This window comes from Styela clava, chromosome 13 (assembly GCF_964204865.1).
Source record: "Styela clava chromosome 13, kaStyClav1.hap1.2, whole genome shotgun sequence".
NCBI lineage: Eukaryota > Metazoa > Chordata > Ascidiacea > Stolidobranchia > Styelidae > Styela > Styela clava.
The window spans coordinates 1107260-1122716 of record NC_135262.1 but is presented as its reverse complement, the minus strand read 5'-3'; the positions used below and the strand labels follow the sequence as shown (position 1 = coordinate 1122716).

Here is a 15457-nt window from a genome sequence, read left to right as displayed (position 1 = left end):
ACCATCAAGGTAACCACGGCAACTGCTCAGCTGAAGCACTGGTTGCGGGCGAGTGTACAGTTAACGTCAAACCTGATAGCCGGAAGGATGTCGGTATTGCAGTAGGAAATTAAAGATTCTATTCAATGGATTGGACAATAAATAACAGGTAACAATAAATACTACAGTATTTTTTATATCTAATTTATGTAGGACATGAAACTGTAGCAAATTACATGTCCACAATGAGCAGAAGATTGAAATGTGTAACAACAATTGGTAAGTAGACTACTAGTGTAGAGGTGATACAATTCATAATGACAATAGTTGCAAAATAATATAAGAAAAATATAACATTTATTATCATATAGCATGTAAGCATGTAATGGACTAAAATGTTGGAGACTGAAGTCTTAGTTATTGACCCAGCTCCATGTAGAACTAAGGTGCTTTTAAGACCGGGAATTGATTGATTGCGTGGCATAAATGAGCTTACTGCACACATAAAGATTAGGGTGATACGCTTAAGATACTGTTATATCCAAGTACATGCCACTGGTCCCAGATAGGTAAGATATTGAATGGAATTTGAGCAAATCACAAAAAGAAGATACGAATATTTATCATTCCAGGTATTAAAGACCCAACAGCTTGAAATGTGGTCAAATGTTGAGCTGACAATAGCAAGAAAACAAGACTCAGACATAAAATCAACTGGAAGATGTGGCGGCACCGGATTGGTAAGTGGAGATCAAGAGTTTTTTGTATTTAGCTTTGAACATATGTTGTATCACGCAGGGTTTGGGGAATGCTATTCCAAGTTACTACTCCTTTGTATTTCAAGGAGTTTTGGGATTTACTTGAGAGGAAGCGGGGTACAAAAAAATTTGACTTTGTGGAAGAGCGAGTGTGATGTTCGTGCACAGACCTAACCGTAAAAAAGTAATTGTCAAAGGCTGCCGGTAATCGATTGTTTTGGAACTGATTCATGATTTTAGAAACCTCAAGCTTGTGGATGTCAGACAATTTAAGCACATTAGTTTTGAGATATATCTTATTTAAATTAAAACGAACAGGTGCTCTAGAGAGGATTCTAACAGCCCTGTTTTGTAACAATTCCAATTTGTGCAAATTTGAAGGGGCTGCAGAGCCCCATGCAGCTATGGCGTAATGAATGTGGGACTGGAAGAGAGAAAAGTATACGGTCCGCAGTGTCGAGTCTTGAACATAATATCTCAGTTTACCCAGAATCCCGGTTGATCGTGATAATTTTTTATGTATTTCAGTGATATGAGTATTCCATTTTAGTTGATTGTCAATAAACAGTCCAAGATATTTATATGAGCTGACAACTTCTAAAGATATACCCTTAATTTTGATTGTAAGATTTACATTTCCAGAACGAGCTTTCGAGTTAAATAGCATTACTTTAGATTTGTCAATGTTGATTGGGAGTTTGTTAAATGTCATCCAATTGTGTATTTTATTTATTTCAGTGTTTGTGTTGGTTTGAAGAGTTATCAAATTCTTCGCGCTATTGAGAAGGCAAGCATCGTCAGCGAACAATTTGCTTAAAAGATTTGATGAGTTCGATAAATCATTTAGGTATAATAAAAATTCAAGAGCACCCAACACAGAACCTTGAACAGCTCCACAGTGAATGGGCAATATTGGAGACTTATGAGAATCCACCTCCACAAATTGATATCTACCAAGCAGGTAATCACATAATAGATTACCGGCTGTACCTCGAAAACCGTAATGCTTTAGCTTTTGGATAAGGATATTGTGGTCAACGGTGTCAAACGCTTTCTTTGGATCTAAGAAGGTACAACAGACAAGCTCACCTTTATCAATTTTATCGTAAATATACGAGGTTAGGTCTACAATAGCATGGCTGGTAGAATGACTCGTTTGGAATCCAAATTGACATTTGTTGATAAGATTAAATTTCGAGCAATAATTCAGAATTCTTTCTTTTATTATTTTTTCTAGAACAATGCCTATGGTGGGCAGGATTGGACGGGTTATTTTTGTTGCCATTTTTGAAAATTGGAATCACCCTAGCTATTTTTAACGAGGAAGGGAAAATGCCTAAACTAAATGATGAATTGAAGAAATGACTTAGAGCTGGAGATACAATATCAGCGATTATTTTAAGAAAATAGGTTGGAATACCATCTGGACCAACTGCTTTGCCTTTTTTCAGGTTCAAGATTATTTGATGAACTTCGGGAGGTGTCGTTTGCTCGAGAAAAAAAGAATTTTGTAAAGGAGCGCCTAAGAATTCAGTGGGTGACTTAGAGCTATGTGGGATTTTATCCGCAAGTTTCTTGCCTATAGTGGTAAGAACTTATTGAACTCTGAGTCCATTATTACGGGGTCTTTAACAATGGAACCATTTTCAAGTTTCAATTCTCGGATGGTGGAATTATCACTGGACTTAACTTTGATAATCTCATTGATAGTCCTCCAAGTTCGTTTAACGTCCCCTCTGTTGTTATCAAGGATATTATGGTAATACTGTTGCTTGGATTTTCTCAGTAAATGTAACAGAATATTTTTGTATTTTGTAAAGTAAAGGCGCTGAGATGCATTGCCCTTCAAAAACTTTTTTTTGAACATGCTGTTTTTATGTTTGATGGACTTACGAATTCCCCTGGTAAACCAAGGTTTGGAGTATAATTTAGGGACTGGTATAATAAAGTGGGACTGGTTTAATTTTTACATATTGACTCAACCTCTAATCTAAATAAGTCTTCAGCAAATTTTCTCATGTCGCGTTTTAAGCGAGTTTTTGACTTGATATTGATACCAGTAGTTGAAATTGTACACATTATTGGAAAGTGATCGGTAAGATCACTAAAGAGAATAAATGATGACGAACAAGATTTTATGTTACTAGTATAAATATGGTCTATTAGGGTTTGTGGGGACAGGGTGACTCTTGTCGGTCGTGTTATAATTGGGAATACAAAATTTGACGCAAGCAAGTCCAAATACTTGGATGTGGAATTGTCACGGCTATCAAAAAGGTTAATATTAAAATCACCTAGAATCAGGAATTGCTTTCTTGCCATTGTCAGCTTTTCGAATGAGTAACCCATTGCTCCCGTAAATAATGGAATGTTGTTTTTTGGGTGCCTATACATTGCTCCGATAATAAGGCTTTGGGTTTTGGAATTTGGTTGAAAATAGTTGATCTCAATCCATAAGTCCTCACAATTCGGAAACGATAGGTTGAATTCATTATTAACTTGGAAGTTTATGTTGTTCCTGATATAAAAACCCACACCACCCGCTTGAGTTATGGAGGGAACATGGAGAAAAGTGTATCCCGGAGTATCAAAATTGAGAACAGCGGTATTGCTTTTGATTCTGGTCTCGCTCAGGGCAATTATATGTGGCAGTATATGAAAATTTGAGATCAGATGAACTAAATCATCGTAATATTTTGCTAGGGACCTAATATTGAAATGTATTGCAATAAGCTCTGAGAGAAGAAAACTAGAGGACACATTATCGATATCTTGTATTTCGAGGTATTGACTAGGGAATGATGTTACGTGGGGATGGAAACTAAGTGATTCCCAATTTAAGTTAGGCTTGGCAGATAGCTCTAGGACTTAAAGAATTGCAAGATAATAATTTGCTTGGAGAAATAAAAGTAGAGTTTACACACACTGGGGTGGGTTCAGTTATATTGACATAAGACACAAAAATAGGCAAGGATCACATTATATGAATTTGTCAAGACGTTTTTTAAGTCTGTCATATCACTATAAGGGATGATTTATTAGTAGTAGGATTAAAAAAGATGGAACTTATCTTATTTTGTCCAAGTCTTCCTCATCTGTTATAGGTAAAGAGTTTGTGTCTTTGTTTTTCTTTATTAATATCTTTCCATTTGATGTCCATAAAAAGGCATAGCCACATCGTCTTTTCATAACTTTTGCTTGATAAAACAAGTTCTTGTTTTTATCTGTCAGGTTCTCAACGATGTAAGCTCTGGAAATATTTCTTATTCTTGAATTTGCAGCGGTTTTCGAAAGGTGGCGATTTTTGAGGATTCTTGCTCTGATTTTCCGGTTAGTAAATTTAGCGATGATAGGTTTATGTATGTTGTAGTTATGCGTTGGACTGCGGTGGGTTACAGATATGTCGGAAGGTTTTATATTGACATTGATCGTTTTTCCCAGTTCCAATATCAGATTGTCAGTGTCCTCGTTCTCTTGGGGGGCGATACCATGGAATTCCAAATTATCCAATCTGGAACGACGTTCTTGGTCCTCCAATTCATCGGTTACGAAAAACAATTCTTCCTCAAGATCTAAATCTTCCAGATCTCTTATTCTTTTGCCATAGTGAGTGAGTTTTTCATCGGTTATCTTTTGATGGGCTAGAATTTTTGAAATTCTGAAAATCTTTGATAGTAGCTATATCATTTTTTATTTTTTTTGGTGATGTCATTTGAGATTCCATACATTCCTTAAGGCCTGGAATCAGGGTTATGTATTCAGAAGAAAAATTCGCAGAGCTGGTATTTTCCGCTAGGCATTTTGCTATTAAAGATGGGAGTTGGTTCATAATGTTCCTCTGTATAGCTTCTTGAAGTCTTATCTGTAAATTTGAGTGTTCTTCTTGGAGTTGAGCAGTGGGAACAATTGGTGAGAGGCCTGAATCTGGAAGGCTCCTACCCAAAGGTTGCTTAGGCTTGGAGATGTTGCTGGATGAAGCCTTGTCATTTTTGCTGCATGACATATTGTTGGTAGTGTTTGAAGTGTTGATGATGTTGGTCGAAGTGTTAGACTATCCAACTATTTAAGGTTACTTAATTATACAGCGAATTGGACACTATTACAACAATAGCTTAGGTGTTTTAAAAGTATAACGTCCGGAAGTTCCTATGCATTCGAGTATCTTTTGTTTGATTATTTATGGCCCAAGCCTTGTTTTAACTAGTTTTTATGTAATTTATTTTTTTGTGTGTGCTGGTTAGCGGGCGCATAATATTTCCCATGTTTTAAACTCTTTTAAAGGTTTTGCTCGCCCTCCAGAATTCTCGATTTTAAATTTGTGTATATTATGTAATATTCAAATAAACTATCTATCTATTACGAAATCGGGGTCTGTGAACCCCCCTGCCTATAGGTTTCATTCCCTTTACACAATGAGCATGTATACAATGAGTGGAAACTTGCAAAGATTTGCTCATTATGGCATTGTTCCCTGCATTTTTACGTCGTCCAGCTAAATGATTCGTTGCATATTAAGAAAACGCATTGCTCGCTGCCAAAATCCCTTGCTTCAGCCGAGTCGGGTGCGAAATTGGCTGTATTAACTTGACTTGAGGTCTTTAATTCTTCAATACATATTTGATTTTGGGTTTCGAAGTATGGTACGCTGAAAGCATACAACTATGAGCATATGCTTATTGGGAATGCATATCTATTAGACAGAAAACGTATCTACAGAACAGAATATGAACCAGTCGCCGAGAGGAGTGAGGTTATTTATGTATTCATTGATTGATATTACATGGGATTTACATATTTATCCAAGGGGAGAGGAAAGCTGAAAAGAAGGCCTAAATATATGGCGAACCACGGCCTCTCTCAATCATAGCTCTGTCCTCTATATGAATCACATGGCTCTGCGAGCTATTCGTTCACTTATTGAAAATACTGATTTTAACTATAAATTACTCTGGGATATCTTGCCATTGAAAACAAAAGTCAGAAATTGGAAGAAAAGCAGGGAATGAAATGTGTGTATTATGTAATGGAGAACCTGAGTTTGTTTCACATATTTTCATGTATTGTAAATTTACAAAAAATATATGAAGATTTTGTTTCAGATATATTAAAATTGATTAGAATACATTTTGTTATCAATATGATTCTTGCATATTATTTAATTTTAACGATCCTTTATATAGTCGTATAGATACTGTTGATTTGGATGCAATTATACTTTTGTAATCAATAGTGAGAAATATTTCATGACTGCTATTAACTATTTACTATGCGAATTAATTTTTCTGTAATGTAAAGTATTTCCATAACTGCTTTTACTGGGCTGTTTTTTCGGTACTCTCGTAGTATGTGTACCAGGTTAGGTTACGATTCTCCTTATTTTTGTTCTATTAAAAGTTCGGGAATTGTCTGTGTTACACAAGTGAATATCCCCCTACCGATAGAATTTTGTCCATTTACACAACTTGATATAAAGTAGGCGAACAAAATTAGTTACCTTCATATTGGTACACATACTTCTGGAGCACCATTTTTTTTTGTAATGTAAAATATTTAATATGTGAACTAATTTTTCTGTAATGCAAAATATTTTCTACAGCTTCTGTATTTTTTATATGTCACTTTTCATTTCATTGATAATACACATTGTTCATTCTTTGTGGAGTTTTTGGTAAATTTACAGATGGAATAAGACCGACATTCAGCTTTTTCTGTTTCACAACTGTAATACAAAAAGGTACTCTTGAAGTATGTAAACCCAGTTGGTAGACACCGGAACCATGTGTACCAGGTTAGGGTCTACTACATACAAACATTCCCAAACTTTTCAAGCCGCACCCCCTTTTTAGAATTTGTGAAGTCTTGCGCCCCACCTCAAAAATAATTAGCTAACAATAATAAGCTACAAATAACAGTAGTAAGGCGTAAGCATGTTTTGGAAAAACATGTGGAAAATACATGGATGGAACGAAATAAATGACAAGTTTTGATATGCAAATATTTACAAGTTTTGATATGTTTAAAATCAGTGGCGGCGCGTGGTCATTTTGACAACCGGGGCAAGCTACTGCGGGACCAAGTCACCCCCATCTACGGGGACAGGATGAGCGCTGTAAGTTCTCCCGTCATTTTATGAGTATAAAAACCATTCCATCGGTAACAACCAAGCGGCAAAAGCACAATTTTTAACGATAAGAAAGTGTCTTTAAAACCGGTCCAAGTCAAGGGATTAATAAATATAGACATAGTTTATTTTGAAACCTCTTTCAAAAGAAAATGCAATATTTACCCAGATAAATACAATGACATTTTAACAGAAACTTCGGGAAAGCAGACAAAACCTAAAATAAGGTTTAAAACGTTACTATGAAGAAAGGAAAGCTAATGCAAAGATAAGGACACGCGTCGCTCACTCATATATATATATGCTGCTAGACTTCTACTGCTTGAACATATATGCAACACGCCGCGGTTTCTTGGAAGCAAAATGCTCAATAACGCGCTGATTAAAGTCATGCATCCGAGAAATAACGTCTCTGTGAATGGATAAAAGAGCCAAGGAATTTAATCTATCTTGCTTCATTGTGTTTCTGAGATACGTTTTAATACGCTTCAGCGTGCTGAATGTTCGCTCTGCGTCGGCGGAAGAAATAGGCGTCGTCAAAATGATGTCCAGAAATTTTGCAGACGCCGCAAAGGTAGTTACTAGAGTGTTATCTATGAGGAACCCATAGAGCGCGCAAGTTGATGTGATGTTCAAAAAAGTTTGATTGGTGTATATACATCGCAATTCATTTTCCAATTTACCCACGTTTATCATGAGGTAAAATTTGGAGACAGTAGCCAACAAATGGATGGGAAATTGACGTGCAAATTTTGAAAAATTTTTGGGGTTCATCCAAGAGAACGCGGCAAGGTGTTCAGTGCGCAGACGATCGCCTATTTGATTCACCAGAATGTCACAGCATTCCTTTGCAGACAAAATCAAACGCTGCGTTGTTTGCCCGCGGCGTAAAGAAGCACTCCATGTGTCGTCGTATTTTATTGTTTCCCGGATACGAGATACAGCATCGCAGAAGTCTGAAATACACGACTGCACAGACGCTCCATCCATTAGCCTTGACTGCAATGCGCCGTATAATACATCCACGTGATAGAATATTGTGGAGAAAAAAGCGAGAAAAAATGAAAACTCACCATCTTCTAGCAGACGCTTTAGACCTGCCGCCTCCCTCACAGAGCGTTCGTCCCAAACCGGAGAGCTCTGAATGCCATTGAAACACTCAATGAGCTCAGACCTAATTTCGGACACGCCCTGCACCACGCGTGATTGGAAGTTCCAATGTGTTGGTGCACAAGCTGGGAGACGGCGGCTACATATCTGGCGAAGGGGGTCAGAGCGCGTCGGCGAAACGGAAAAAAATGAAGAAAACCCCGAAACATTTGCAAAAAATATACGGACGAGAGGGGTACCAAGACACATATTTTTAATAACGAGGTTAAATTGGTGTGCATAATAATGTAAAAAATGCGCATGAGGAAAATCTTCTTTTATATAAACTTGAACACCATGTTTCGACCCACTCATGACTGCCGCGCCGTCATAAGTTTGAGCTATCAATTTTGACTTCGCGTTGTAAGGCTGTAACACTTCTTTCAGTACAGCCGATATCCCGCAAGCCGTGTGATCAACGATTGGTACAAAGCTGTGAAATCTCTCGGTAGGTTTACCATCTTTCACAAACCGAAAAATCACAGCCAGTTGGGAAACGCACGTGATGTCAGTTGTCTCGTCAGACTGAATCGAAAGGAACTGGCAATTCTCAATTTCCAGAGCCAAATGTTGTAAATGAATTTTATACATTGAGTCGATCAAATCATTTTGGATATCCTTAGATGTCCCTTTCGAAACAGTTGCGGCATCAAGATGGTCTCTCAATACTGTATCTAGGGATGCGGTGTATTCCACCATATCCAAAAATACCCCTTTATTAGAAGAGCCAGCCCGTTCATCGTGCCCACGGAGGGACAGCTCGTGACAACCAATGAACTTCAAAACATCTATCAATCGACCGAGAACATGGCGGTTTTTCTCGACGTTTTGGTTGTGCCGACGAATAGAAACCGCGCGTCCTTCATCCAACTGTGCTGCAATATTAACATTTCCGAATGTTCGGTATTTTACTGCATTGCCCAAATGCTCCATAGAAGATTGATGATCCATGGCACGCTCGGAAAGATGTTTAAGATCTCTAAAACCAAATTTACACCAACGTGAGTCACGGGCGGTAGCAAAAAGTAGGCAATAAAAACAAAAAAGTGCATTTTTGTCCTCGCTGTAACACAACCATTCGTGTTTTTTATACCAAGTTTCTGCGCAGAATGTGCGCCGACGCTTTCCTCCGTCATTGGATTGTTCCAGTGAACAATTTTTTGGTTGATAAGGCCCAAGACATTGTACTTCTAATTTTTGTTCCAGCGGCAGCTGCGAAAACGGAGTGCGAAGTAGTGCATCAACCTTATTCATTATGAGGTCTAAGGCTGAGAAATGCGAAGCCGGAAAGAAGTGAGGAGCTCAAAAGGGATGTGGAAAATCGAAAGCAAATGGACTAAAGGTCTCTAACTGATTCAAATAGCGAAACAAGCGACAAAAACGAAGGCGAGGAAACTATCAACTCTTCAAGCAACCAACGAACGAGAAGGAATGCGTGAATATGTCAACACGTTGTTGTAAGAAACGTCGGCATTGTGTCGTCATAATTTCGGGGCTAGCCCCGATGATTTAGTAAAAGAAACAGAAAACAAACGAGACATATGCGGCGAGTGGAAGATAAAAGAGAGAATACGATATACAATGAGCAACCGGGGCAAAATCGGCGTCGCCCCGTCTACGTTCGGCGAAGGCTTTGCGAGCGAAAAATGAACCATGTCGGGAGAATATGGCTAGTGTAGACAGTCTGTGCAACCGATATTGAGGTATTTTTCGAATATTTTTTTATTATACCGAAAAAACAACCGGGGCATTGCCCCGGTTGGCCCTATTGACGCGCCGTCACTGAAAATTAGCCAAGTCCAGAAGTCAGTATTTTAAACTAATAGAGAGAGAGAGTTTATTTCGTTCGTCAAACCATGAACATATATAAATTATAATAAAAAAAAACAGATGCTCAGGTGTTTGACTGGGAGACAACGTTACGACATTTCGGGTCATTTAACAGGTTCGGTGTTAAATTCTCCAATACCTCTCATATACCGTATTCACTATTTACATTATTCACAAGAATTTTTGATTTGGAAAGTACTAAATAATCATGTTTTGTCCTAAGATCATCATTTATTCAGCTGATAAGTTGACATGTATTGCATATCAACTGCATAAAAATGGGTTAGCGAGGATACCTATTATTTGGAAAATTTGTCTACTAAAAATGAATGTAATAGGACATGGATTTTTTATAAGCAAAGATGGGGAAAATTCTATTATTATAGCACTTTAATTATAAACATTTGGTAATAGTAATGAAATCATGAGTAGATTTCTTTATACACTATAATTTGAACACATCAAATTATAATACTTGATTATGACTGGCAAGTGATTTGGAGGATAGTAACACACAATAATACATGATCAGGATTTGACCCTTCTCCAGCAGATATATATATATATGAAATAAAGTGCTCGTGTACATATCTATATTCGGCTACAGAGCACGTAACATAGAATGAATTTTAAGGCGAAATATTGATAATATACTGAAATAGCAATGATACCCAATAGGTTATTTTTAAATAAGTAAAGTGCTCATATACATATAGATATTTGGATACAGAGCAAGTATCATAGAATGAAATTTAAGTCAAAAAACTGATAAAATACTAGAATAGCAAGTATTATAAAAATTATGACACTTTTAAATGAAGTATTACTAAAAAATAAATAATGTGGTCATGGACATAGATATTTGGAAACAGAGAAAGTGTCATAGAATGGAATTTAGGGCGAAATATGGATGCAAGTATGATAACAATTTGATATTTTTATAAAAAGTGTTACTAAAAAATAAAATAATAGATTATGGAGTTCCAGCAAGTGTGCTCATAACAAATAAAAAGATAGCAATTCATTTACCACAGTGAATTAAATTCATTACACATTACTACTTGCTATAACAATTCTGCTATTCTTCCAATTTCTGGCTTTTGTTTTCAATGGCAAGATTTCCCAGAGTAATTTATAGTTAAAATCAGTATTTTTAATAAGTAAACAAATAGCTCGCAGAGCCATGTGATTCATATGGAGCACAGAGCTATGATTGAGAGAGGCCGTGGTTCGCCATATATTTAGGCCTTCTTTTCAGTTTTCTTCTCCCCTTGGATAAATATGTAAATCCCATGTTATATCAATTAATAAATACATAAATAACCGCACTCCTCTCGGCGACTGGTTCATATTCTGTTCTGTAGATACGTTTTCTGTCTAATAGATATGCATTCCCAATAAGCATATGCTCATAGTTGTATGATTTCAGCGTACCATACTTCGAAACCCAAAACCAAATATGTATTAAAGAATTAAAGACATCAAGTCAAGTTAATACGGCCAATTTCGCACCCGACTCGGCTGAAGCAAAGGATTTTGGCAGCGAGCAATGCGTTTTCTTAATATGCAACGAACCATTTAGCTGGACGACGTAAAAAATGCAGGGAACAATGCCATAATGAGCAAATCTTTGCAAGTTTCCACTCATTGTATATATGCTCATGGCTTTACACAACTTGATGTGAAATAGGCGAACAAAATTAGTTACCTACATAGTGCCTCCACAATTAGAAAAAAAAACATAACTATTGTAATCAATAGTTTATTTCTTCTTCATGCTGAAAATACACTGGAATGAAGAAAGTCGCGGAAAGCCAATACTGGTTACCGAGCAGCGTCACTCTTTGGGAAGTCTAACGGAAAATGATAAAAAAAAGGCTATCAAGGCGACCTTGGATACTGTGTAATGTTTATTTGGGGTTAAAATATTATTTCACGGCCTTGGATTTATGGTATGTCAGAACGCAAGCCTGAAACCACAAAAAATGAAACAGAGAACTCACTGGCGGGTTCAAAGGTCGTTCCACATGAGTATAGAGGTACAGAAGTAGGAAATGCGATGTCTTTCTCAGCGCGATCTATTTCAGCGTAGGCCGTTTGGTGTTAAGATGTCGCGGGTTTGTATCTAGCCGATCCATCAGTTCAGGGTCATGATTCGGTAGTTTGCATTTGGAATTATTGAATATGTCCTCCTGCTGTTTACTATCAATATTGTGTTGGCCTCTGCGATTGAAAACCACTGTATGTTACTCTATTTTTATTTGACTAATATCTTACCATTTATTCTCAAAGGTTGAGTAACCAACTCAAGCATACATGTTACTATTAGAAGAAGCTCACCAAAAAGTTGCGCAGGAATATGCTAAACAGCCACATCTTATAGACTTTGCAGGAATTCAAAAAAGTTAGAAGAGTCTCAAAATTTCGATACCAATGTCAATGACATGCTACCCTGTTGCGATGAACACAAAGAAAGTGTCAAGATAGCAAGATATGTAACGAGTTTATTTATAAGAGAGCTTTCACATGCATATGCAAGAAAGTTGTTTTACAAATTATTCAAAAAGAGGGCCCCGGGGTCTGGTTTCTGTTCTAGAGGTACTAGACCAGATTTGGCAAAAATCAGCAACAGTCATATTTTCAATTAATATTTTTTAGTAACTGCAAAAATAAACAGCTTGAGGTACTTGATCGAGTCTATTGTTAAATCATCGTGTGGGCCAGGTTATCTCAGTGATTCTCTTATGTACCAAACAAGAGGCACTTAATTAAATTTGAGTCGCCTGAAATACAAAGTCTCAAATACATCAGTCTGTTAAGGCAATAAACTGCATCATCCACTCCAATCTTCTGCCAGTCAAACTTGTTATTGATTAGCATGATTCATGCTGAAGATGCCAGACTATTATGAAACAGCACTAATAAGTTTCCGAGCAGCCTGTGAAGTCCAGTAAATTTAGACCATAATTCAAATTTGACAAAGAGTTCGAAACAGACTACAGCAAACCAAACTTTTAAAGAAACTTTAGTGAGTCTTATTGAATTTAATTATCTATTGAAAATACTTTTAGTCAATTCAATGCTTAGTTTTTTAGAAAAATTTGAATGGGATATTACGATAAAAATTTGACTCTGATTAAATCAACCAAATTTTGCGCACAGCTACGATATAAAAAAAATGGATTCCACAGCCTCGTGTGTAAGGTCAAATGTTTTGAACAAAAGACCAATATTGATTTTACGGCAACAATCCACGATATTATAACAGAAAAATCATAATCTGCAAATTCTAAATATCGTAAGTCATGATTGCAGCCGAAATTATGCTAATGTTCATTTTTTTGATGACAATGGATGTTCACATATGTCTTTTCAGACATTCGCTTTCCCATAGGTTGTATTACCACCTTTGACCTCTTGATGATCTTTCTTTGCGAAATTTAGGTTATTCCATAGGATACTTGAGATATGTCTGAATTGCTTGATCTACATCCAAGTTGTCTCTATGAATGAGATGCTGCGGATTAGATATATACATGGCTAGATAGATACCCATACAGTCCAGCCCCCCAAAAAATCTCACCAAATTTCCGAAGAAAGCTTCCAAAACATCCTGATTAAAGCAGTGCAAAGACATGTACTCCAAACCATTCGCCGGAAGGTATTCACACATCTCTATGAAATTGTGTGTGGTAAATTTCAGTCCCTCCAAGGTTGGGCGAGTCAGAAAACTATTTTCATCTCTACCATGCTTATTCTATAATTGTTTTCAAAAATTAACAATGCATGAAAATAACACTTGCCAACCCAAAATGACATCTCTCATTTACAATGTTATGGCATAATGAATACAATATAATCTTCAAAAGCTATGATTGTAGATATTTTTAGAGATTGTGTCCATATTAAATAAAATCACACAGAAAATACAACTCACTTCCCACTCCAACAGTGAACCTATGAAGTCACTCGTCAACCAAGACAGCCTATCATCGTCGGCGCATCGTATGGGGCAATTACAGGAACAGTTGACAATTTCATACCATCTGAATAGACGATACATGCATAACTGACACAAAATAGGAAATTTTTCTTCTAAAAAATGACCGACTTACTTTGCAAACATCAAAACAAATTTGGCAGTTCCATTTGCCCCATCCATGGTTTTTAAACATTGGCCGACGTTCCAGCTCAGCACATCAGTTGAAAGGTTGACTTTCATCTAAAAATAAAGAAGATTTTCCCAAATAACTCGGTATTAAAAAAAAATTAGTTATTGAAAATCCTGTTACCACAGTTAATGGCGTTGGCAGCGAATCAGAAAACTGTAGTCGAAATTAAGCCCATTTCAGGGATTTCATCAGCGTGTCGTGCCGCCAAACCAACATAATTAGACTATTAGCTAACCTTACTATATGGTGTTAACTCTATATGCGATGGACTCAGTCTGGTACGCCCAAGGACCTGAACAGATTCCTGCATAAAAAGATCTTTAATATGCCTCCACACAATGCCATGCCATTTGCCCATTTCTTTTATTACCTTGATCAAAAGTGATAGATCAGAACATAGGTAGGCCTATATCAGAGTCACACATATTAGGAGCAACCAATACACCATCACAAGGCAATTCCAAGTTGCCACTTAAATGTTGGAAAATGCGGCGGTTGGTACTGTGACCATCTGCGATTACAGCAAGAATCTTTACGCTTAGGCTCGCACATTCAATTAAAAGTTCCCAAAACACCCGACAAAGCTTGGAGGCTGGGGATTTATGGGTAGCATACCACGCCAAAGGAATTGACAGATATCGCTTCATGGTTCTAACGTAGAGTACTAAAAAAAACATGTAGAACATAAATACTGCGTTACATGAGAAGTCTATCGTAGTCTAACCATAAAAACAACTTACCTAAAATGTGTGAAGCAAACTGGTCATTATTGCCATTCCTTGCCTTTTCCTTGTCTATGAAATCAATCAAATTGCCGTTAAGACAGATCAGATTTTCTCTAACTGTATTAGAGATTCATATATATGACAATAACATAAGATTTGAAATAAAAATGAAGGTGAGCTCACCCTTCATCTCATCGAGAGCAACAAATTCAATCAATGAACCCTTGTCTTTGATGACTCTCTCCATTTGGTTGGTCTCCAGTTAGTTAATCCCAGATTGTGGTGGAATGACATTTCTGCCAAAATAAAAATTAATCAGCAAATGCGAGTCACTGACCAATGAATGATATAATAAGTAGACAGATAATAGACAAAATATATTTTTTAAATAGACCGAAAGAAAACAACATGGCCAAATCAAAGTGGTTGGTTATGGTTATCGAAAACATGGTTATCAAAGTTGATTTAAATTCACCAAAGTACACCCCAACAATTGTCAGAAGCATTACATTTACCTGTAGCGAAGTGCTTGGGGAAGGGAGAGTCAGCACCTGACTTGTTCGCAATGATCATAGGCAGAAGGAGATCTGCAATAAAGTTCCGAATGGCAACGATGCGAAGCGGGGTGAGCATTGGAGTTGGCAAGCTGCTGAGCAAAAACCAAAATAATTTTATTCTGAGTTTTATCCTCTGGATTTGATCTTCCTTATCACGACTTGTAAA

At 36.9% G+C, this 15457-nt stretch overlaps 1 protein-coding gene and 1 long non-coding RNA gene across 2 annotated transcripts; one reads left to right on the top strand and one right to left on the bottom strand.

Annotated features, from left to right (window-relative positions):
• The first annotated feature begins 22 nt into the window (after nucleotides 1–22).
• LOC120347776 (uncharacterized) lies at nucleotides 23–2780 on the top strand. The gene is made up of 4 exons (XR_013479960.1): nucleotides 23–148; nucleotides 612–719; nucleotides 1476–1698; nucleotides 2189–2780. It is a non-coding gene; the product is annotated as an uncharacterized LOC120347776 (long non-coding RNA).
• A 9405-nt stretch (nucleotides 2781–12185) lies between these two features.
• LOC144431434 (uncharacterized) lies at nucleotides 12186–15025 on the bottom strand. The gene is given in 7 exon segments (XM_078119576.1): nucleotides 12186–13256; nucleotides 13259–13340; nucleotides 13421–13594; nucleotides 13775–13883; nucleotides 13953–14052; nucleotides 14750–14803; nucleotides 14918–15025. Coding segments are annotated over 7 exon segments (630 nt in total). The 5' UTR covers nucleotides 14982–15025; the 3' UTR covers nucleotides 12186–13209.
• Nucleotides 15026–15457: the final 432 nt, after the last annotated feature.